This window comes from Corvus kubaryi, unplaced genomic scaffold, assembly GCF_017639235.1.
Source record: "Corvus kubaryi isolate FWS band 111438036 unplaced genomic scaffold, C.kubaryi_AGA036_p1.0 37397, whole genome shotgun sequence".
Taxonomy (NCBI): domain Eukaryota; kingdom Metazoa; phylum Chordata; class Aves; order Passeriformes; family Corvidae; genus Corvus; species Corvus kubaryi.
In genome coordinates, this window is record NW_024581136.1 from 86,565 (window position 1) to 109,512 (window position 22,948).

Below are 22,948 nucleotides of genomic sequence, written 5' to 3' on the forward strand. Positions count from 1 at the left end.
TCTGTTTTGTGTTACTGTTGAAGAGGAACTGGAAATTCTGAATTAATTGGGTGGAGCTGTGGCTCAGGTAGACAAAGATTCTATCTTGGTTAATATTTTTCATGTAATAGTTTTTGTTTCGGTCATGTAGGCTGAACACCTACCCCGAGACAGGGTGTTGCTTTCAGTTTGGGAGACGGCTCTTGCTGGAGGGCTTCGGTAGAGCTCCCCAGAGCTGGCACAAGGGACTGTCCCAGTGGAAGGTGCCATCCCGATGCACCGCTTGCTTCCATGCACGTGAAGCTTCTGCTGACGGGGTGGGGTGGGGTGGGTCGGGTATACTCGGGGGGTACGCGGGGTGTTCTCCCCCCGGTCCCGGCACCCCGGGGGTGTGCTCTCCCAGCCCCGGCAAAGGGACGGCGATGGCAAGAGCTCGCAGCGACGGAAGGCGCTGCCGTCCATCGCTGCTGCCACCGAGGCTCTCCCGTTCCCGCCGTTTGTCCCCGACTCCTCCCGGGACGCTGACGGCCGCCCAGCAGCGGGGCCGTCTCCGGGCGGGGCGGCAGAACTACAGCTCCCAGGGCCGCGCGGAGCCGGTGACATCATGTGCGGTGTTCGGAGGTCACATGCCCCGCCAGCCCCTTTGTTTTGAGCGGCGCTGGCAGCGCGACCGCCGGCGGCGGAGAGGCCCGAGCGCGCTGCACCGCTCCGCATCGCACCGCTCCGCGCCCACGCACCCGACTCATCCCCGGCGGCGGCGGCTCCCGCGGGGCGCAGCGCGGCAGGGCGCGCTCCCGGCTGTGAGTGCGGGGCGGAGGGGCGCGCTCCCGGCTGTGAGTGCGGGGCGGAGGGGCGCGCTCCGGCTGTGAGGGCGCGGGGCCAGGGGTGCGATGCCCCGCGGCGGGCCGGGAACCCCCGGGGAGGGTGGGGAGGCCACTGCGGGACAGCCGGGGCGCGGGGCCGAGACGCGGGGTAGGCCGGCACCGTTAGTCGCGGCGGCAGGGACAGCGCGTCCGCGGCTCTGCGGGCAGCGCGCAGCGGCGGTGCCACGGTGGAGGAGGGCTGTTGGCAGCGCCAGAGCCCCGCGAGCCAGGGCCGTGTGTGTCCTGTGGTGTGCGATGGTGCTGCTGTTGTTCCCCCCCAGCCCCGTGCGCGCACCGGTGTCGGCAGGCGGGCGCTGCGCTCCCGTCCCGTCGGGCAGAGCGGGCAGGGGGCGCGCGGGGCCCCCGCGCCGCCCGCGGCCGTTTCGTAACGCGGGTCTGCCCCGAGCCCCCCGCGGGCGCGGATTGGCCGGGCGGGCGGGGGGAGGCGGGGCCGCGGGCGCGGATTGGCCGGGGCGCGGGGGGGCCGCGCCGGGCGGCCCGGGGTGAAGGTGAGCTGGAGGGCGGGACGGAAGGAGCCATTTTGTGCCGCCGCCTCCGGCCGCGGTTTCCTTGCCTTTGCTCGGTTTCGGCGCTGCGCTGTTCCTTGCGGGAGCGGCTGCAACGCCCTGGGATGGAGCCGCGGCAGCTCCCGCGGGCTCCCTGCCCGGCTGTGCTGGGGCTGGGCACGGGCGGGTCCGTTCTGCAGCTTTCCCGGCGGGGTTCCCGCTCGCTCGGGTGGCCGGGCCGCGCTCCAGCCCGATGGGCACTGCCCGGTGTCAGGTGTGCTGGCATCTGGCTGAACCCCGAGAGCCTTGGGGACACTGCGGCCGGGGCTCAGGCTCTGGTTTGGTTTAGCAAAATCTGGATTACTTCTGAATCCTTCCCAAAGGGGAGGGATTGTGACTTTTTCGCGGTTTCTTCCCCATACATGAATAATACTGCGCAGTGTGCTTTTTTCCCCACTTCAGTGGATGTGTGCCTTTCTGAGGGATGTTTTGGCTTACAAAACGGCACATAAAGGGTTCTGCACTTTTAAGGTGTCCCTTTTCGATGCTTGTTTTTGTTTTGTTTTACATAGTAATTATGACTCTCATTTCCAAATCAGTTCCTGTTTTTTGCTGGGTGACTTTTGAGGGCACTTAAGGATTTTTTGTGTGTGTGTCATTAGCTTGGATTACTATTGAATTTTGATATTCTTTCTTTTTTAAAGGTCACAATAGTGTCTTACATGAGAATAAAAACTTCTGCAGTTCAACTAAGTCTTACCATGTCAGTCAGTTTGATCACTATGAATTCTTGCTTACTAGTTAATCGGTATTCTTAAAGACTTCATCTTAGACATTCAGATCTTCGATATCTATTGTAAAACAAGAATTTTTATTTTTAAAAGACTTCTTTAAAACCAACAGCCTTTTGGTCTTTTTCATAAATCACAAAAAAAGACGAAAGAAAGCTAAATGCTGTGTTTGTATTTTATTAGAGGGAAGGGTTATGCTTTTTTTTCCCCACCCCCGTCTTCCTTTCAAAACAAAAAGAGCACGTGCTGTGGTTTCGCCAGGCTGCTGCCGTGGGGAGTTTGTTCTCTCTGACTCTGTGCTAACCACACACCTGAGGTGAAGCGAGCCTGCGACCGCCTTATCTCCAATCACAAAATACGCGGAACTGGCCAAGCCTGAGCTGCAGTTCCCAGGCCTCGGAATGAAAACACCGTTGCCATAGTTGGGTTTCGTTTCTCAGGGGTGTTCGGCTTGCTTGTTATATACCGGGGGGTGCTGCTGCTCACACCGCACCAGGTGACAGCGGGCAGGACCCGTCTTGTGCTGCTGGCTCTGCCCTTCCCCGCCCCTTCCCAGCTCCTCCTTTTCTCCCCTCACAGGCGGTCAGCGGTCCAGCCACGCCAGGCGAGCGCCGGTGCTGGCAGCGGTGGGCACGGGCCGGACGTCACCTCCACTGGCAGCCGCAGAAGCCCAGCACAGCCTCAGGTACTCGGAAATTGCACCCCGAGGGCAAGCTCTGGAGGCAGAGCTCAGGCACAGCTGGTGACAAGGTGTTGCTGAAGGGCCTCGCCCAGGGAGCTCAGTGACACACAGGTCACAGAAACCCAGCTGCTGGCAGAGCTGTGGGTGAAGGGAGCGGGGGTAACACACAGGACGGTTTGGCAGTAGAGGAAGGAGGAGTTTAGTGCAACATAAAAGTATTTTGCATAAGAGGATTTACTGATAGAAGGTGTCAGGGCAAACGTTTTATGAGCTCTTTTACCAGCCTCTGAATTGGGCTCGTAGGGTATTTCTGAGGAACAACTTATGTAGACAAGCCTACAGTGTAGGTGAAGGAAATAGAGGAACCTGAACTCATGGTGAACCCAGCTTAACTCAGAAATATGTGTGTGAGGTAACATCCATGTCAGAGTTATGTCTGTGTTTGTAAAACACTTCATTTTGGAAGTGTGATCTTTTTTCTTTTCCAGTTTTTCAAACGGGCAGATTCTGAATGCTTAAGATCCATCCTTGTTGACCCTTGCTCAGACAAGCAATCCAGTAGATTTTGTATTATTTTTTTCTCTTTGATCAAATAATTCCCAATACTTGTCTTCGGGAAAAAAAATGTATTTTGCTTTGTTTAAACTTATTGGAGAGAGATGAGTGTTAACTTCTCTAAATGACTGGAGTTTTACAGTGCAGGGCCTGTAGGCAGGTAAGGCTTATAAGTACCTCTGCATACAGGAAAGGTGCTGACAGGTCTGTCTTGCCGTGTTTCCCCAGCTCAGCCTCAGGCACAGGTTCTCCTCTGCCTTTCCCACTTCGGGGCAGGCTGCTGTAAGGTGACATTTTAAAACTGCCAGAGCAAGATTTGCAGGAAGGCAGCATGTATATGTGATAGAGCTGAACATGTGACACTGTTACTGATAGGCCTGTGAAATTGTTTTGCTGAAGCAAACCTGCAGAAGTAATTAACTGGGCAGAAATTGAAGGAAAGTACAAAAAACAAAACCAGTAAGTTCTGCAGTGAAGTGGAATTCTTTCTCCTTTTTAGTATCTTATTTGTGAATTTATGATATTTATCCCCTTGATTAGTTTTTAATCTGGATTTTTTTTTTATTCTCCCATCTCTTTAAACCATTAGGACATTAAAAAAAAATCATTTTCTGACCACTAATTTTGTGATGTTCCAAGCATAAGGAAGACATTGCTTCCTTCAGTGAGCAGTTGTAACCCAGAGCCCTTGTTTCTGGTTATTAGTGATTGCATAATACAGTGCTGTCTTAACTTCTCACATAATGAGAAAGATATCTTGAAGAATTTTTACTTAGTTGCTGTGCTTTGCCCTTTTATGCAGTGTGTCAGGGTCTTGCTTCTCATTTCAGGCTACCTTTCTTTGGAAAGGGTCCATTAGCTTTTGTGAAATTCATCTGATTTAAATCTGTGAGACTGGAATTCAGCCTTTAGTGTTTATATTTTTATTTGCATTGTTATATTTCTCTTTGCTAGTGCTGCTTTGTTTCTGCCTACTTTCTCATGCTAGTAATATGTAGTTAGTTGCAGATGAAATTCAATTTAGGGGGTAGGATTTTAGCAGCAGAGCTGGTGAGATGCTGGGGGCGGTTGTTGGTGTTGTTTTGTGTCGGGCCTGTGTCATTACAGGGTGAAGTAATTGTGCAATACAGTGGATAGAATGTCAGCTACAGATCAGATTGTCCATTTGTGTTTCATTAGTCTCTCTGAGGCAATCAGTTATTAGATAGGCTCATTGCAACAGTGTTTTTCGGGCATCAGAGTGACAACTGGTCCTATTTTAAGTCAAATTAAAGTATTTTGTAGGGTAAATGAGCCCCATACCAAGAATCTACCGTGTAAATGTGTGTAAAAAATTTTGTTGGGAACATGATAGTTTTAGAACCTCTTTTCTCAATGAATAAGGTACAGCACACATTCTTTCCTTGCTCTTTGTTCAGATGGTGCCTTTTAAAGGTGCTGTGTAAAAAGGCTGTTTAAAAAAAGCTCGTTTATTGTGTTGTATTTTAAGTGATGACGTGGCCAGTCTGGGACTGGGTAATTGCAGCTCTAAGGATGGGAGCTCATCAGGAAATGAAGTTGCCGTGAGGAGCTGGTGTTTCCTGACTGTGCAGTCTGGGAAACTGAATAAAGCCTTTGGGAGGCATGAAAAAAATTTCCATAAATTTGAAAATAATTCAGTTTGTGGCCTTTTAGACATACAAATAAATATTACAAGCATTTGTACCAATGCCAGGCTGGAGAGGATGCTTTGCCTGCCTCTTGCTGCCTCAGTACGTCTTGGTGTACATTCATCCAGGGCATTTTTAAGCTCAGGAAAGGCAAAAAGCCTTGTTGTGGTAGATTGGTTGCTCTCACTACCTCTAACATGCGCTGTTTGCAAAGTCAATGCATTTTCTTCACTTACACACTTTAATATTGGCATGTGCAAACGTTTGAGTATTTGATTTTTGCAACTTCAGTGCTCTGATAATGTGAGTATGTGTTTGCATGCTGGGAGGAACCTTTACACTTCTACTTGAAACTGGAAGGTGTTCAAGCAAAAACTTCTGCTAATAATTATTTGCCTGTAGTGCTTTGGAAACAGAAAATCTCCCTGTCCTCAGCAAGTTGCCCTTTGTTCATATTTCCAGTAGTTTTACACAAACAAATCTTGTTCATCTTCTGTTTTGTGTGCTAGTACATTAATTTTTAATTGAGTAATGGATTATCAGTGAACAAATTTGTAGATGTTACGAATGAACAGGTAAAAACTTACAGTCAAGGTTATTTGTTGAGATCACAGATTGTTATTTAACACTAGTGTTAAAAGACTTCATTATGATAGACTTCCTAATGAAAATGGAGTGGTTATTAAATTTTTGCTTTTGGAATTTCAGTCTTTCCTCCCGCCCCCCCACCCCTTTTGACTAGTGCTGTTATATTAGTACTTTGGAGGCTCCAGCTGAAATGAGGATCCCACTGAAAAAAGGGAAAAGTTCAAGCTCTGGATCATTATCCAGGAAATCTTTGGCTTCTGTCAGCCAGTTGATTTGCTGGAGCTGAGATATTGAGGTTTTTTATCTTGCACACTAATGCGGTACCAGTGATGCTGGGACGTTCAGAAGTTGCCATCCAGGACAGTTGTTTTCTGGGTATATTTTGCATTTAACATGTGGCAGGTAGAGCTGCACTGCCCTGGGCAAGGTGCACACTGATTTGCCCTGTACCACCTCCAAGAAAGGTCAACAATTTCAGCAATTCTTAGGGTGAGCAAACAAGTATCTTGTCTAACTCCTGTGATGAAGCCAAGAGTCTGCCAGACTGAATACTGAAGTGTTTTAATTTTTCAGACCGTTACACTGAGAAGGAGAACCTCTGCGAATTTTTCTCAATGACTCTATAGCCAACTGATGTAACAATGGTACTAATATTGGGACGCAGACTGAATAGAGAGGATAGTGGGATACGAGATTCCCCTGCAACCAAGCGGAAAGTTTTTGAAATGGACCCAAAATCGTTGTCAGGCCCTGAGTTTTTCGACTTCTCCTCGGGATCATCCCACGCAGAAAGCATTCTCCAGATCTTCAATGAATTCCGAGACAGCCGGCTGTTCACAGATGTCATCATCTGTGTGGAGGGCCGGGAGTTTCCCTGCCACCGTGCCGTCCTCTCGGCCTGCAGCAGCTACTTCAGAGCCATGTTCTGCAACGACCACAGGGAGAGCAGAGAGATGCTGGTGGAGATCAATGGCATTTTTGCCGAAGCCATGGATTGCTTTTTACAGTACGTGTACACAGGCAAGGTGAAAATCACGACGGAGAACGTGCAGTATCTCTTTGAAACATCGAGTCTCTTCCAGATCAGCGTTCTGCGCGATGCCTGCGCCAAGTTCCTGGAGGAGCAGCTGGATCCTTGCAATTGCCTGGGCATCCAGCGCTTCGCAGATACGCACTCGCTCAAGACACTGTTCACCAAGTGCAGGAATTTCGCGCTGCAGACGTTTGAGGATGTGTCCCAGCACGAAGAATTCCTAGAACTGGGGAAGGACGAGCTTATTGATTACATTTGCAGTGACGAGCTGGTGATCAGTAAGGAGGAGATGGTGTTCGAGGCCGTGATGCGCTGGGTGTACCGCGCGGTCGAGCTGCGCCGGCCGGTGCTCCACGAACTCCTGACGCACGTCAGGCTCCCGCTCTTGCACCCCAACTACTTTGTTCAGACTGTGGAGGTGGACCAGCTGATTCAGAATTCCCCAGAGTGCTATCAGCTGCTGCACGAAGCCAGGCGATACCATATCCTTGGAAACGAGATGATGTCTCCCAGAACTAGGCCACGCAGGTGAGGAAATGTTTTTAACCTTTTTTTCTGCAGAAGGACATAATTTGATGTACGGATGTTTGATGTACACATGCCTGGAGAAAAATCTCTTGCAGATAATTTTACTTTGCTAAATTCTGGAGCTGCTGCAGTTATGCTTCTGTACTTCCCCACATGTGTGAAGCTCACATGTCTCTTGAGAATGTGCATAAATGACTCTTTTTGCACAGAGCACTTCATTGCTCTGAAAAAAGGTAAGTGAAGTTATATTACCTTGCAAGTAAAGTATAAGGTTAATGTTTGCTAGGGGAGATCTTAAGGTACTTCATATAATAGCAGTGTCTTGAAGAGAGCTTACTGTGCTGTGGCAGGTAAACCACTCCATTTCCCCATCTTTCTTTTTGTAACAAAGTCATGTAAATGTACAGCACACCACAAAGGATGTGGATGGGGGTATTATGTATTCAGAGCATTTCCTTGCTACATCACAAATATTTTACAGATGGAGTAGCACATGTATTTGTATTAGACAGAAGAACAACTGGTTCTTAACTGCAAAGAAACCAAATATTGTATTTTTAAAGAATCATGAAACAGTTCCTGAAGTATTTCATGCTCATTCGGTGACATTTTAATAATTCAGAATTGCTGCCACTTAATAATGTGTTGCACAAATAGGTGACTGAGGTTGCAAGAAGAAATGAGGAAGAATCCATTAGTGGCATTTATGAGCAATGGCTATTATGATTCTTTTTTTCTTGAAAAATATTTTCCCAGCCTCATGTCAACGATAGTAGACACAATAGTTTAAAGTTAACTCCAGCTGATTTAAGCTGTTTTTTATAAAATCGTGTTATGTTAAGGTGATGCAATGATGGTCTAGACAAAGAGATTGTGTTAGGAGTTACTCCTCTTTGTTTACTCTGACTCATATGTGGTTGCTGTACAGTGACTGTGCAGGGAGCCTTTATTTTTTTGGCAGGTGTTAAAGGCTTGCTTAAGGGGAAAAAAAATACTTGGCAATGTTTGCCCCATTAGTGGCTTTCCAATTTCCAGTCCTGCCATGAGAGAAGAAACTCTTCTTAAAAGTCCTTGCAGCCCTGCTCCCAGGCTTTCTCAGCTGTGCACTGCTGTGGGGAGTCTTTGCAAGCGTTTGGATCCCGGCAGTTTGGAAACTGCGGCAGTGATTGTTTCTGAGTCTGGGCCTGAGGGAGGGACCATGGGAATTCAGACAGTTGGAGGGGGCTGCAAGCTGCAGTATTTGGTTTAGTGTTTGTTCTGCTTTTCTTATTTAATTGGCTGAGGAAGGCAAATACACTCAGAAGTTTTGTCAGTGTGTGGGGTGTATGTGCTTGAGAATCTGAGCATCCCCAGAGTGGTCCTCCAGTTTGCAAATGAAGTATCTTGCCTAATACAGGTGATTTCTGAAGCAAGGGGGATTGTTGGTTTTATTGCTGACTTTATTAAACTGCAGTGGGAGTTTGAGTAGGCAGGAACAAGAGAAGTAATTTACAAAGAGAAAAACTGGCTGGCCTCCCAGCAGGAATTTTTTCCCCTTTTCTATATTACATTCATGGAATAGTTCTTTGTCATTTGTTTCTGTTGTCTATTTGTTTCTGTTGCCTATAGCAAAACGAGATCATGTTTTAAAATAGTTGCCAGGTCCCCCTTCCCCCATGTTTTCATCGCACCTTTTCTGGGCATTTTGAGGGGCCTTGGGGAGGGGAGGACGATGGAGAGCTCTTTTTCTTTTTTCTTGCCTTCCTGCAACATCTCTTCTATATAAACTGTTTCTAAAAGGAGACAGGCTACAGGATAAAAAATTCCCACATCAGTGCTTTTACTGAAACTTTGGGAAATAAATTGTGATTGGTTGTATGGCTATGGATGTGGCTATGGATGCACCTATGGCTGCAGTGGGTTCTGCTTGTTTTTCAAAGAACAGACTACATTGCAATTCACAAGTTGATTTTTTTTTTTCTTTTTGAAGCCATTGAAGAGTTACGTGAAGTAAATAAATGTTTGAAGTGTGGCATAACTGTTCCCTTTGCTACTAAGGCATTGTTGGCAAATGCAGGTCTTTGTGAGAGAGCTTTCAGTTATGGACTTGTAACGACACAGTGACGTCTTGAGGCTGTCCCTCCTGCTCCCTGTGAGGCTGTCCTGTCCCTCCTGGTTGTGTTGCACACGAAATCTCCAAGCTGAGACCAAGCAGTGAGCAGGAACACGTTTCCATACCCAAAACTGGAGGGGCTCTTCCTGTTGCGTGCTTTGAGTTATCTTCAGACTCTCATCAGAGCTTCTGTTAAGCTGTCTGGTAACAATCCATGAGTGTCCTCTTTAGCTAGAAGTTATGATGTTTATACATTTTGACATGTCCTTTTTGATTGCCTTTGGAAAACTTAAATGTAGTCCCTTATTTTTCCCACTTAGAGATGGGTTTCTATTTCACTTTACATTTTGTCTGCTGCCTCATTTACTACCCAAAATTGATTGAACAGTGAGAAAGAAAAAGGTAGTGATCTACCAGAATTTGTGTAATTTATTTTCTGAACTTACCATGGTTTTGAATGTAATTTGTTTGAACTACCGAAAGTTCTTCTGTCCAGCTCATGTTGTGCTGGTTGGTGTTTTCACCTCATCAAGAGGTGTGTGTGTAGCTCAGGACCCCTGGAAAGCCTGCTCTTGGGAATGCATGGAATAGTATGACACTGTTGATTGTCTTCCACTCCCTCTTTTCTATTTAATGCACCTGTTCTTGGTGGGATAATGTCTCCTGGAGTCTTTAGAGCCTGTTTCAGTGCCTGTGTTACTTTGCTCACACTGTTTCTTCTGAGGGCTACAAGAGAAGCTTCCTGGTCGAGGTCACAGTTTTTCTAACCTTCATTTAAGTATATCCATAGTTCTTTTCTGGAATTAGCCTTTGCCTGGATGTTCTTTTTGTGTATTCCTACCACATTTTACCTGTTTAAAAAATGGATGTGCCCTCTGTCATTTTGAGGAAGAAAAAAAAAAAAAAGTGAAACTAACCATAAAACCTGCACAATGCAAGACTTTTTCTAGAAAATATAATGGAGAAAAATTTTCTTAAGGGAAGAAAGAATGTGGTCATATAGGTACTAAAATGTTAGGAAATTTTTTTGTTCTCCTTGGATTTGAAATACTGTGCTAAATGAATATTTTTCTTGAAAAACTCCATCACAGCAATTCATAAAGAGCTCTCTCTGAGCAAAGATTTTCAGTTCATATATTTTTAAACCAAAGATTGATAATCTGGCACAGTCATCTTTTCAGTGAGTAAATGGAGACCTTAATTCTAATCTATAAAGTAATCCACAGACAAACCTCTTTGTACACAGTTAGCTGGTGTCTTTGGGCTTGCTTCTAAGGCAAATTAGGAGATGAGTGTCTTGCTTTTATGGAAGTTCTTTTCCTGGGTAGTGCTTTGTTGGCACAGGAACTTCCCCTCTCTTACCCTTTGAGAGATTCTTTTCGGAGTTGTTCCTCAAAAAAGCAAAAACCAGTAAACAGTAAATATACAGAAACCGAGGAGGAGGATGACTTCAAAGCTGAGCAGCTGACAAGAGTTTCTTCTGATAGGTTCAGGTGTGTAAATGCCATTTCTCAGACACATCTCATTTATATCATCCTATAGGATGTTACCATTTAGCATTGCCTTTACCTGTTTACAATGTTCTGAGTGGAAACATGTATGGAATATTTCAATATGGTGTGTGGTGACAAGGAGATAGAAGGGCTAACTAGTTTTATTCATGATGTTTCAAAACAGGGAAAGCCTCATCAGGATTTATAGGTGAATATGTGATAAGTTCATGTTAGGAATTTTAGGGACAGGTCATGCAACTTTTACCTCAAATCCACTCATAACTCTTTCTTACGTTATTATTGAGAGAAGACTGCAGTACTCAGCAATGATACGAATGTCTGTTCTATGAGATACCTATTCACAGTGGAATCATAGTACAAAGCACAACACAACAAATAGGCTCATCAAAAATAAAATCAGTCCTGCATTCAGTTTTGCTTAACTGACAGCAGTCCTTGAAATAACTATTGTCAGTGCAAAGTACTTTATTTTAAAAATGCCCTGAAAAGATAGGAGTTTGACAAACGCTGACAAGAAATTATAAGTCTGAAAGGAGGAATAAAGGTGGTCGCGGTTTGATTTGCACATCAGAGGTAGCTGGTTGATTCTCTACATTCAAATGTGGATTAATTTTTGTTAGGTAAGTTTTGTTACTGCTGTGAATATTGAATATGTATAATGCAGAAGCATCTGGTTAGTAGAAGGAGGATGAGTGTGTGGAATAGAACTTAAAGGTCTATTTGGGGACTTTGCAGACTGTCTAATGCCTAATTTATTCCTGAGTTTTATAACACTGAGTTTTAGTTTTTGGTTTTAGGTTTGAATTTTTATTTCAGTATTCTTTAATGTTTCCTCCTATCACTGCTGTTTTCTGTTTTACTGTGCATTGGCTCTAAGGTCTTTTTGGTTTTCCTTATTTTGGTGACTACATTCCTTCTGCTTTTAAACACTTGGAATATTTAGGGATGTAAAGTACTATTAATTTTGTAAAGCTCAGGAGGGGAATGAAGTCTGATTTCATTGTGAAACAGATTGCTCATCTCATTGTCTCCAGCCCTGCTTGAACTGTTTTGGATCTAGGTGTACAGTCAAAGGAAAAATATTATTAGAGTAAGGGCTTTCTGTGTTATTTAATTACATGGTTTTTACATAGAACATTGTGCAGTGCAACTCCACCACTTATGCAGGGCACCTGTCAGTGTGGTAACTTGCTGTGTAATGAGACAGCTGGAAAGGGTGAAAACCCATTTGCTAAATGACTTTCTTCTATTTTCTTTTTTCATTGTTGTGGAAGTTAAAGCTAAATAGTATTTTTTCTGATTTTCATACAGTTTTGAAGACAATGTTGTTTCGCCTCCATGTACTAATAAATATCTCCTCCATCTTAATTTTCTGTGTTCACTTTTTTAGATCAACTGGTTATTCTGAGGTGATAGTTGTTGTTGGAGGATGTGAACGAGTTGGAGGGTTTAATTTGCCATACACGGAGTGCTATGATCCTGTGACAGGAGAGTGGAAGTCACTGGCAAAACTTCCAGAGTTTACCAAGTCTGAGTATGCGGTGTGTGCTCTGCGGAATGATATTCTTGTTTCAGGTGAATAATCGTAAAAAATTCAAGAGTTCTTTCTTTGCTTGGTTGGTTGGTTTTCATTTTGTGCTGTTTGTGGGGTGTGTTTGTTTTGGTTTGCTTTTTAAATGGTGTGGCAGATCTTTGTACTGTGAACTTCCAGAAGCTCAACTGAAAGTCACTTTCTGCTGTGAACACCAGCCCCAGCACAATCTTACTATAAACAAAAGTGTTTTCTGGAGTTTTTGTTTGGCATGAATCTGCAGTTTTTTACAGCTGATTCCAGGACATCAATTGTATTTAAAGAGACCGGCTTACGGCTGCTTTAAAATACAGCAGGAGCCTGTGTGCAGCAACAGCTGGGAAAACTACAGACAAAAAATCCCAAGCAGGCTTTTCCCAGCAGCATATTCAGTCCTTCAGCAAGCGACAATGACAGGGTGCAGCTGATGGTTTAGACACCAGTGTGTGTTGGTTTAACCAAAGAAATCGTCTCCTCAGGTGTGTGTGCCTGTCATTTGAACAAAGTGTGAAATGAAAGAGATGCTCACAGGGCAGGCAGAGGAGCAGCGGGCAGGAGGGATGTGCCACAGGCATGGGATTTCGAGGGTCTCACCCGGGTAGTGACACTACAGGAAATCTGAAGAGCTTGGGCAAAAGCCATTAAAATGCATTCCAACTTCTAGAAATAATCTAGTGTGATCTCAGCGTTATGGGAAAGGAAAGCATGAGGAAAACAACTTACTGTGTGATTTCATCTTTGAAAGCCACTGCAACTTACTTTTTCAGTGTAATGTATAAATACTGGTAGATCCTTATTACATCCCAAAAAGGGATATGAAATTTTCATTGCCCACTCTAGGGCAGCATGTTAATAGTTAGCATTACCTATTCAGTAATTACTCAAATTGGCATATGTTTCATTTTAAAGGTGGAAGAATCAATAGCCGGGATGTATGGATTTATAACTCTCAACTTAACATTTGGATCAGAGTTGCCTCCTTAAATAAAGGCAGATGGAGACATAAAATGGCTGTTCTTCTGGGTAAAGTAAGAGAAGTATATTTTACTTTTTTTACAATGGGAATGTTTGCTGTATATAAGAAAACAGTGGAGAAAACACTTAAGCATTACTTTGTATTTAATATCAAATTATTTTAAAAATATGTATTTTCAAATAATTATTTTAAACAATTTAAACAATTAGGCTCTTCATCAGACACTACCCATGGACATGAAAATCATCTTACTGCTCAGTCATTTATTTTTTGAAGGTTTTTTTTTCATCACTGAAGTGGCTTATTTCCAAGAAGCAATTTTTCGGGAAGCAAAGAAGCGTCTTGATTTGCCTGGGCTTCTAAAGTGCTGCCTAACAGTTACTGTAGTTATTAACAGAAACTGATACTACTCTGAATGTCAGCAGTTTTATTTAATGTTTTATATTGAAGTTAAGCAAACACATGGATTGTGGAAATGGGAGGTTTTTCTGTATTTTGAAGGGATATGTGCCTGTACATGAAATCCCTACTTGGGACTCACTTAGTGAAAGTTAGAAAAGATGTGCATGTGGTGTCACTTGATCTTCTTAGAGATGAAATGTGCAGCTAAGCAAGCAGAGGGCAGAAGGTAGACACTAATAGTAAGGAGCTCTGCTTCCTAAATATGAAAGAAGAGACAAGAAAGTAGAGTTTATGAACTGAGAGGAGGAAATACTTCTGTAAGCAAGTAGGGAAAAGGCAAAATGCCAAAAAGCAAAGATAAACTCAGCTGGGTGTTTGCTGCTGCTGTTGTTGTTGAATGTTATGTAAAAAAAGAGAAATACAGAGAAATGCCTTTTCTAACAAATGCTATTCAAATAGGAAGCTTCTATTGCAGTATTAATAATACTATGCTTTGGTGTGTGTTTGCAGTGTCATTCCTCATGTGACTGAATGGAACTCTCCAGGGAGTCCTTACCTTTTATTTTTAGACCATATTCTTCTCCTCCTGTGTATAAATTAAAAATTTGAGGAATGCATCCCTTGACAAACCTAGCAAATTAGCTTTAAATTAATTTAATTTTATATTTAAATGTAGTACCTGCTGTAAACACGAAATGATGGTGGTTTCCACCACTTTGTGCAGGTGTATGTGGTCGGAGGATACGATGGGCAGAACCGCCTGAGCAGTGTGGAGTGCTACGACTCGTTCTCCAATCGCTGGACCGAGGTGGCTCCCCTAAAGGAGGCTGTGAGCTCCCCAGCTGTCACCAGCTGTGTTGGCAAACTCTTTGTCATTGGAGGTGGCCCTGATGACAACACCTGTTCTGACAAGGTCAGTTACCTGTGTTTGGTTGCATCTTCTATCCACAGCAAACAGCATTGCTGGTTTAAAACCAGATCCTACAGGACATCTGCTTGAACTGTTTTTTGCTGGATGGAGTGTGGGATTATTCTAATAAAAAAATATGGAGTAGAAAATGTTAATTGAGTGATACACTGTTACTGTGGTCTTTTCTCATGGATACATTGCTCGTGTCATTGGCTTCACAAGTTCTGTGAATTCTTAAATGTGAGTGTTCGGAAAACAGTGTCAAATATTGTGCATATATATAAATTATTGATATATGGATCTGCATTTACATTGACTCTGTTTTTTTGGGGCGGTACTGCTGCCTTGTCTCTCCTTGTGTAACCTGTGTGGGCATGCTAGGCTGTTAGTTAAGTTGGGCTTTCAATCTGAAAGTGTTGTCCTTCCTTCCAGGTTCAGTCGTATGATCCTGATACCAATTCCTGGTTGCTCCGTGCAACCATCCCCATTGCCAAGAGATGTATCACGGCTGTGTCCCTGAACAACCTCATCTACGTTGCTGGTGGGCTCACCAAAGCCATTTACTGCTATGACCCGATCGAGGACTACTGGATGCATGTACAGAACACATTCAGCAGACAGGTAATTACCAATCAAAAACCTGTAGACAGCTGAAAGGTAGTTTTTGATGTTGTTATCTTGGCATTAAATAAGCATACATTTGCTTAACCCTGATAAAATTGCATTTCTGATTCCATTCTTGCTTTACCTCTTCATCTCCATAACTCAACCTCACAGAAGAGGAAGTTTCTAAACCAGTAGCTTTTCAGCTGGGTGTCACTGTTAGCCATTCCAGACTTTGCTTGAGAGCTGGTACTGTTGAACAACAGTATAGTGGATGATGATTTCATTGTATAGAAATTATCTTCTGTTGCATGTTTTCCTTTAGACTGAGGGAATTAATTTCCTTATAATTGATTAAAGCCTTTCAGTGTAACAGGAAATACTGAAGGCTGTTTTCACAGTGTAAAAAAGCCCCACTGTATAGCACAGAAACCATCTGACTTCAGCAGTGAGAGCTCTATCACTTCCACATACGGGATACTGAGCAGGATTTGAACATGTGTCCCCTCAATAGTGAAGTGTGTGTGTGTAGCAGTTACATTTCCCCATGTTTCTAAAACACCAGTCACATACTCTGTGGTATTACCTTAAGAGAAATTTGTTCTTTTTTCCCAGCCTTCCCTCTGTTCCTTTGTTTTAATCTGTGTTCTCTATTTAACTGAGTATTTTTTCCATGCCTGCTTTTAAGGAAGAAATAAAATCCTATCTCTGTTTCAAGTAAGACATAGCACTGTCTTTCCTTGTGCACTCTTTTTAGTCATGCCTTTTTTCCTCTCCCCATTTACATCCCTCTTCATTATCTGTTACTCCTCTAAGTTGCTTCTCCTTGTTCCCATTCTTTGCATTAATAGTACCTACTGTGGTCCCTCTTCTGAAAACCTTTGTTCTCTCCTCCTTTCCCTATCTCAGATCTTTAAATGGTAAGTACAGTGTTCAGTTGTATTCCATTGTTTCCTTTGTCTGAGCTACACGTAGTAAATGCTTAGACCTGAAATAGTCTTTTCTGTAGGCTTGTGCTGCTGCTTTCCCTAATTTTTGTCCTTTCTGCACTGGCCCTTTCAGGAGGGAATAGTATAGGCCAGGCTGTTTACAAAAGGCAGTCTACAATGCTGCCCTCCTGCACTGGGGCAGACACGCATGAATCTAATCTTGCTTTTGAAATAACTGGGTATTCCCTTGTGTTTTCTTGAAACAGGAGAATTGTGGCATGTCTGTGTGTAATGGAAAAATCTATATCCTTGGTGGAAGACGGGAAAATGGTGAAGCCACAGACACTATTCTTTGTTATGACCCTGCAACGGGCATTATCACAGGAGCAGCAGCCATGCCCAGGCCAGTATCGTATCATGGCTGTGTGACCATTCATAGATATAATGAAAAAGGCTTTAAACTGTAATTTTTTTTTTTCTTGAAAAAAGAAGAAGAATGAATCCGGTGGTCTGCTGCAAGACAGGCTTTTTAAAGATTCCTGAAGTGGGAATTCCCTGCCTAAGTGTCGTATGAAAATTATATCCTGTGCCTTTAGAAGAAGGGTTAATTTAACTTACCAAACAAGTCTACAAACCTATCCAGTAACCAGAGTTCAGTTATATCTGCTGTGGGCTCTGATATGAGAGCAGTACGTTGTACTGGTGGTCGGAAAGTTTGCCCTGTGTGTGATTAGTAATTAAAATCTTGAAAAGCTTTTTGGGGAAAGTGCCTTCAGCATTTGTGCCTGTGTCTTAAAAGCAATATCTGCAAGGTGTTTCCAGTTCTGCTAAATGGGAAAAATAATATCGGCAAGTAAATCCCAAAGAATCATCTAGGATAATAATCTGCAATTTAAAAAGCTCAATTCTAATTCATATGCATCGTTCTTACAAGTGGATTACTTGGCTTAACCAAGTAGATTTTTTGTCAGGTCACGCATGGGTTGGAATTTAAAAAAAAAAACAAAAAACAAACAAAAACCCACCAAAAAACCAAACCAAAACGCCAACAAAACAAGCTACATTGGACAAATACGAGAATCTTTGAGGAATGCTTTCTTCTGAAGGAGAAACTGGTGGTTTGGTGAACCACTACAACAGTCTGCGATGATGGTAATGTACCTTAACCCTGTGGAACTTATTCAGAGTGTTGATAAATATCCAGCAAAGAAGTACAAGGCCACATGACATGGAAAACCAGTGGGTTCAGGCATGCATCTGTGAGGCAAAGTTTGAATCCCAGTTTTTACCTTTTTGAATAGTATGGGTGAAGGCTGAAAATTACTGGGTTCACTCTTTGCTCACTGCAATGTCTAAACTATTTAAGAAATAAAGGATGTTGAACTCTGGATTCTCCCAGTTTTCTGAATCACATTATAAATTACCTGATGACAGAGGTGGGGACTTGCCTTTGTGCCCTACAGCTATAAATTAGTATTTTGGCCATCTCATCTGCAGAGATGGCAGAGTATCCACCAAGTATTTCTTGGCCTTTCTTCAGACAATCACTTACTGTAGCACAGTTAAACCACTGTATAAACTGCTTGGCCACAGATAAAGAAGTTCTGGAAAGGTCCCTCCTTTCACCAGAAAAATATCTGTGGACCTGTCCATGTAGCCATATGACGTGTTTTGGAAAATTTTGAAGCCTAGGAAGCACCTGTATTTTGATGCACCACCATTATTGGGTTAGGTTTTTTTCAGTAAAGGTATTTCTTTATGTCCTCCCTACATTTCTCTACTAGGACTCCTTATTTCCAGTACACAGTTGTACAGTTGAGGCACAAAGTTCATAAAAACTGAAATAGCACTTGAGAGTTGGAAAATGAATATCGTCTGTGTACCAATTTCCTGTAAATCACCAAAAACCTCAGGAACTGCCTTTCAAAGGAATTCTGAGGACAGCAGCCAGTAGGGAAGTTGGTCAGTGCCAGGGCAGAAAAACCCCATGAAACCCCTGCAGAGCCAGCCCTGGCCTCGGGGTTTTGGTCTCTGTGCTTGCTCAGGAGGGTGAAAACAAGCACCATCTCTGGAACGTTGTTTGTTCCAATGCACTTTCCTCATCTGTTTTCCCAGAGTATTTCTTCATGAGATGGAAATTCTGACCCTCAGTGAAGCTATGCCAAACTGGGAGTCACCATTTTCAGTAACATGGTCATGACTTTTAAAGAGCACTGGGAGCTGCACTTTGGGATGCATTAACTTGTAACCTCAGGAAAGGACACAAATTTAATTTCTGGCTGAATACCAAACACTGTTTTGGATATGGTAAGAATACTGATAAAATACAAATCATTGCATATCAGTGATGTAATCAGGAGGTCAATCCCTGAGCATGTACATTCACATTGCCCTAAAAAGAAAATCCCTTGGTGTAATGTAAGACAAATGAATCAGATAAATTAATCCTTTTCTAAGTTTCATCTGCTTCTGCTCACCAAGTTTTACTTTGGAATGGCAATTTCAGTACCTGTAAATAAGGTCTGTTAATTGCAATGGTAATTGCCCTGTAACTGATTTTTATGTACTAACAGTGTATATAGCTTGTGCCATCATTGTAAATGAAAATGTCAAAGACTATAGGAGTACTTAATTAGAGATGCAATTTGAAAAATATCCTCCTTTCCTTTGATTTCCTCTTGTTTGTATTCAGACTTGTAATGTTGTCATGCTATACTGTTTTTAAACAGTCCTTATTCTGTAGGTGTAGAACAGTGTCATTTAATCTCTGTTTATAATACTGCACTACTCTGTAAATAACAAGATACTGCTTTCCATGGTTTTGAAGATTCATTTTATAGTTTAGTTGTCTTTTCTTAACAATTTATGTACTGTTACATATTTTTGAAAATGATAGTGTTTAATGAACCAGTAAATGCAGAAGTGTAGATGCAGAGAACTTCTGCTTACAGTTCTTGAGAACTTTTATCAAAGCTGAACAGTTACAGGTGTGGAGCACTGCTAAATGTCAGTTACTTATGCAATGATTTCCTTAAAATGGGCAGTGAGTTTTTCTTCTTGCTTGTTAACTCTGTAAATAATTTGCACTTGTGGCCTGCTCTGTAACGACAATTATTTTTAGATGTACTAGAAAAGAAAAATTTGACCTTGATCTAATGAAAATGTACCATTTTTCTAGAAGGATGCATTAATTTGGAAGTTGCATTCCTGAGCCACTTGTTCTCCAATGCATTTCACTTAGATATAGATGAATTCCAAGATTTAAACTCTCACTCTTATGCATATCTAGATGCTTGCAGTTTATGGGCTTGAGCAGCAAGTTGGTTTTAGTTTTTTCCTTTGTCTCAGCTAGGAGAGAAAATTATTAAGGTCATCTACTATAATAAAAATATTTCTATCATAAATGGTAGTAGGTTTGGTAGCTCTAGAGCACCGGCACAAAGATGTAACTTCAGTCCAACCATACATATGAGGGCTCAAGCATCTCCAAGTCACACCTGAAAAATAAATTCTAGGAGTTGTCTTTACTCCACTAAACAAAAATGAGTAAATATTTTTCTTCTCTGTTTTGATGTCCACTTCTGTTCTTAGCAGTGTGATGTTAATTGAAAAGACAGTTGATGCTTTCTTGCAGCCAGGCTTCTGGAAGGTTCTGAATCACTTACTGATCACTGCACCACATGCAGCCTCTAGCCCTTGGCTTCTGGCTGAAGCATTCCCCTTCTACAGCCATCAGCCACTGGTACATTGCCTGGTAGTCATGTAGCTGTACCTGTAGGCTCCCTCCTTGGTAATGGTTAAGTAGGCATAATTTGTAAAATCTCTTCCATGTGTACCGTCAGATAAATCATTTTATACTGTGTGTCTGGTATGCATTTGGGAGATTGGGCACTGTCCTTTCCCCTCCAGCACCAAAGGGTCCAGATTGTACTGTTATTTTTTCTTTTAATTGGCACCAATGCAGTTCTCATCAAAGATTGCTTTGTTTGTACTCTCTTGAAGCAGAGATACTAAAGCAGATTATGTTGATACAGACCCTTATCATAATTTACTGAAGCTTTTAAAATAGTATTTTTAACATTGCAAAGTTTTGAGAGAGGCTGATGATGGAGGAAGAGGAAATGCTCACCTCAACAGAGATTCAGAGGAAGCTTTGGTCACCTGTGCTTGAGAGCAAGGATGCTACTGCCTGTTCAGTTTCTTCCTCAAAATAGTTGAGTTCACCTCATTATCTTAGGTAAACACTTTGTTTATCCTGTTTTTCTTTGACTTGCTGCAAGGACAGAACAAGAAGCAGGCCCACTCACTGCCTGTGACGTGATGTTTCCCCTTGCCCGAGGCACAGTGGGGTGCTGGTCAGCAGAGCCCGAGCTTAGTTCGCCTCCAAAGAGCAGAGACAGGAGAAACGCATTGGAGTGGGCTCAGAGATGGCAGGAGGAGACCCTGTGTGTTTGGGGGTTGTAGTTTGGCTGGGCTTGCTGAAACCAAGGTGTTCTGGATGCTCGTAAGTTTGCAATTCCAGATGCTGAAGCTCAGGTGGTAAAAATGTTTCATATTTGTAAATTCACTGAACTCAGCTGGAGCAATAAAGATACAGATATGCTTATGGCCTGCTAGCAGCAATACTCAGGAAAGCCAGGGGTTCATTTTTCTGAATCGCCCAACTAGACAAGTAGATGTGAGGTTCTTTTTTACCACTGAAGATGGCAAAAACCAATTCAAGAGCATTAAGAAACTCACAAGGCTTGATGACTGTGAGGCACAATGAATATTTTCATCTGAATGTAGTCTCATGTACACAAGAAATTACAAATGAAATTATTTGTTGTGCCTGGTTAAAAAAAATCTGAGCACCGTATACTCAGAAAAGGAGCCTACAGGGTAAGATGAACTTTCTAAGCAGAAACCTGCTCTCTGGATGGGGGCCAAGCAGTGTTTTGGGTTTTGTAAAATTTGTTTAACACACAAGTTTCCTCAGTATGGAATTATTTCAGATGGCATTAATTAAAATGGATCGTGATTGTGTCAGTGCTGTGAGCATTGCCACAAACCAGCAGCCTCCCACCAAGCCCCAACCAGCTGTGACTCCATGTTCTCTGCATGCTGCCTCTGTGTCAGCCCTCTTTAAGCAGCATTACACTCAAGTTCATGATAACATCACTGTCTAAGAACTGTAAGCTATTTACAGGAATATTTCTTTTTTTCTACTGTAGAGATCCAGTCTATGCTTATATGTTTATGTGCACATCTGTATGTGAATAATTTTGTGATCACTTTCTCATAGTGCTGTTACAAGTGATGCACATAAAGGCCCTGTGTACAGCTTTTTAGTAATTAGGCCTTAGTTTGTATTATTAGCTCCAAAGAAAATAATGTGTGTTAATTTTGAAAATACCCGTGCCTTGAATTCACCTGTATTTTTATCTATTGTGAAAAAGAGCTTGGATTACTCCTCCCCGTTTGTTACCTTCATTATGACTTGTCTTACTGTCCAGACTGTTAAATGTCCTCGTAGGAGAAATAAATATTGCCATTCATTAATTAGAACAGTTAAACTTCTTGTTTAGAATATGCATAGAATGCTTCCATTATTGCAGTGCTATGGCAGATTTAATCTAGGGAAATCAGTATTTGTTTTTTTCTATTTTTTGTTTCCAGCACACCTCAGTGACAAAGGACTGAGTTTAGTCTTTGACTTCCTGTCCTTAACATGTACAGTTTCTTGTATTAGTCAGTAGCCTCTGTGATATTTCTGAACTCTCTGAAGTCATCAACCTCTTGTTCAAGATACAAAATAAGAAGCAATAATGTGGTGCAGCATGGCAATAAGCAAATCAAGAGACTTGAATGTAATGTACTGTTTCATCTGTGTAAATGCTGGACCTATGAGTCGTTCTCCTTTTGGTGCACCTGTAGCACTTTGGAGTCGGATTAATAGGAACTACTTGCCCATGGAAAGAGAGTTTACCTCCTGAACTATTACTCATACAATATTTTCACATGAAACCATATTTGGATTTTCCTGTTTTTGCTGAGGAAAACAGCAGTTCTTGTTATTCCTTGCCAGTTCCTTTATCTACTGAAACATAAAAGCTGTAGTTCCACAGAGAGCTGATCTTGCCCTCAAGAACAGCCTGGTGCAGCACAAATGACATTTGAACAGGAAAGCTCAGACCACTTACTGTGTGCCAGAGTCAATGTAACAGAGCTTGCATATAACATTAAGGTCTTCAGATTGTGCTGACAGTAGAAAAGTGATTTTGTAATGTAGCACAATTGCAGTAACACCTGTTATATTTAAATATACTTCTTGCATAATTCTTTGAAAGTTTTTTAAAGTTCAGTGTATCTAATAAACATTTGCCTTTTGAATAGTTCACTGTGGTTTATTTAGTTCAGGAGAAGTTTGGGGTGGGGGGGGGCTTGGTGGTACAAGGAGGACACTCCCTCCTGGTTTTTTGGGGGTCATTTACCTTGTTGGATTCCGCCCCTTGTGCAGTCTCTCTCCATTGATCTGTGCTCCTGTCTCCCAGTCCAGGTGTTTTCCCTCTTCATCTTTCTGTCCTCAACACGGAACTTGCTACCAAGGGGAATAAAGGCAAGCTGGAGGCTTCACAGAAGAGTAAACTTGAAAGAAAACTGGCAAAAGTAAAAAGCAGGGGGTGGGATGTTGAAATATTGGTTAGTACTGGGTATTGTGATGAGAAAATATGAATGGACTTGGAAGACAAAACCAGCATGGGAAATTGGGAAAAAGTAACAAAATATCGGGAAGGTG

The 22,948-nt window shown here is 42.7% G+C and overlaps 1 protein-coding gene across 1 annotated transcript; it reads left to right on the forward strand.

The window, feature by feature from the left end:
* The first annotated feature begins 654 nt into the window (after positions 1 to 654).
* On the forward strand, positions 655 to 22,544 carry KLHL24 (kelch like family member 24). The gene is made up of 8 exons (XM_042041774.1): positions 655 to 779; positions 2,719 to 2,824; positions 6,187 to 7,174; positions 12,171 to 12,355; positions 13,260 to 13,378; positions 14,453 to 14,641; positions 15,071 to 15,259; positions 16,437 to 22,544. Exons 3-8 carry the CDS (start codon positions 6,255 to 6,257, stop codon positions 16,635 to 16,637), a joined length of 1,803 nt encoding a protein of 600 aa, XP_041897708.1. The 5' UTR covers positions 655 to 779; positions 2,719 to 2,824; positions 6,187 to 6,254; the 3' UTR covers positions 16,638 to 22,544.
* The last annotated feature ends 404 nt before the right edge of the window (positions 22,545 to 22,948 follow it).

Bases quoted from the DNA above. Each gene is read 5' to 3' on its own strand.
- KLHL24 (XM_042041774.1), top strand. From the start codon at position 6,255: ATGGTACTAATATTGGGACGCAGACTGAATAGAGAGGATAGTGGGATA. The intron at 12,356-13,259 runs GTGAATAATCGT...TTCATTTTAAAG, and splicing joins GAATGATATTCTTGTTTCAG to GTGGAAGAATCAATAGCCGG. The intron at 13,379-14,452 runs GTAAGAGAAGTA...CACTTTGTGCAG, and splicing joins TGGCTGTTCTTCTGGGTAAA to GTGTATGTGGTCGGAGGATA.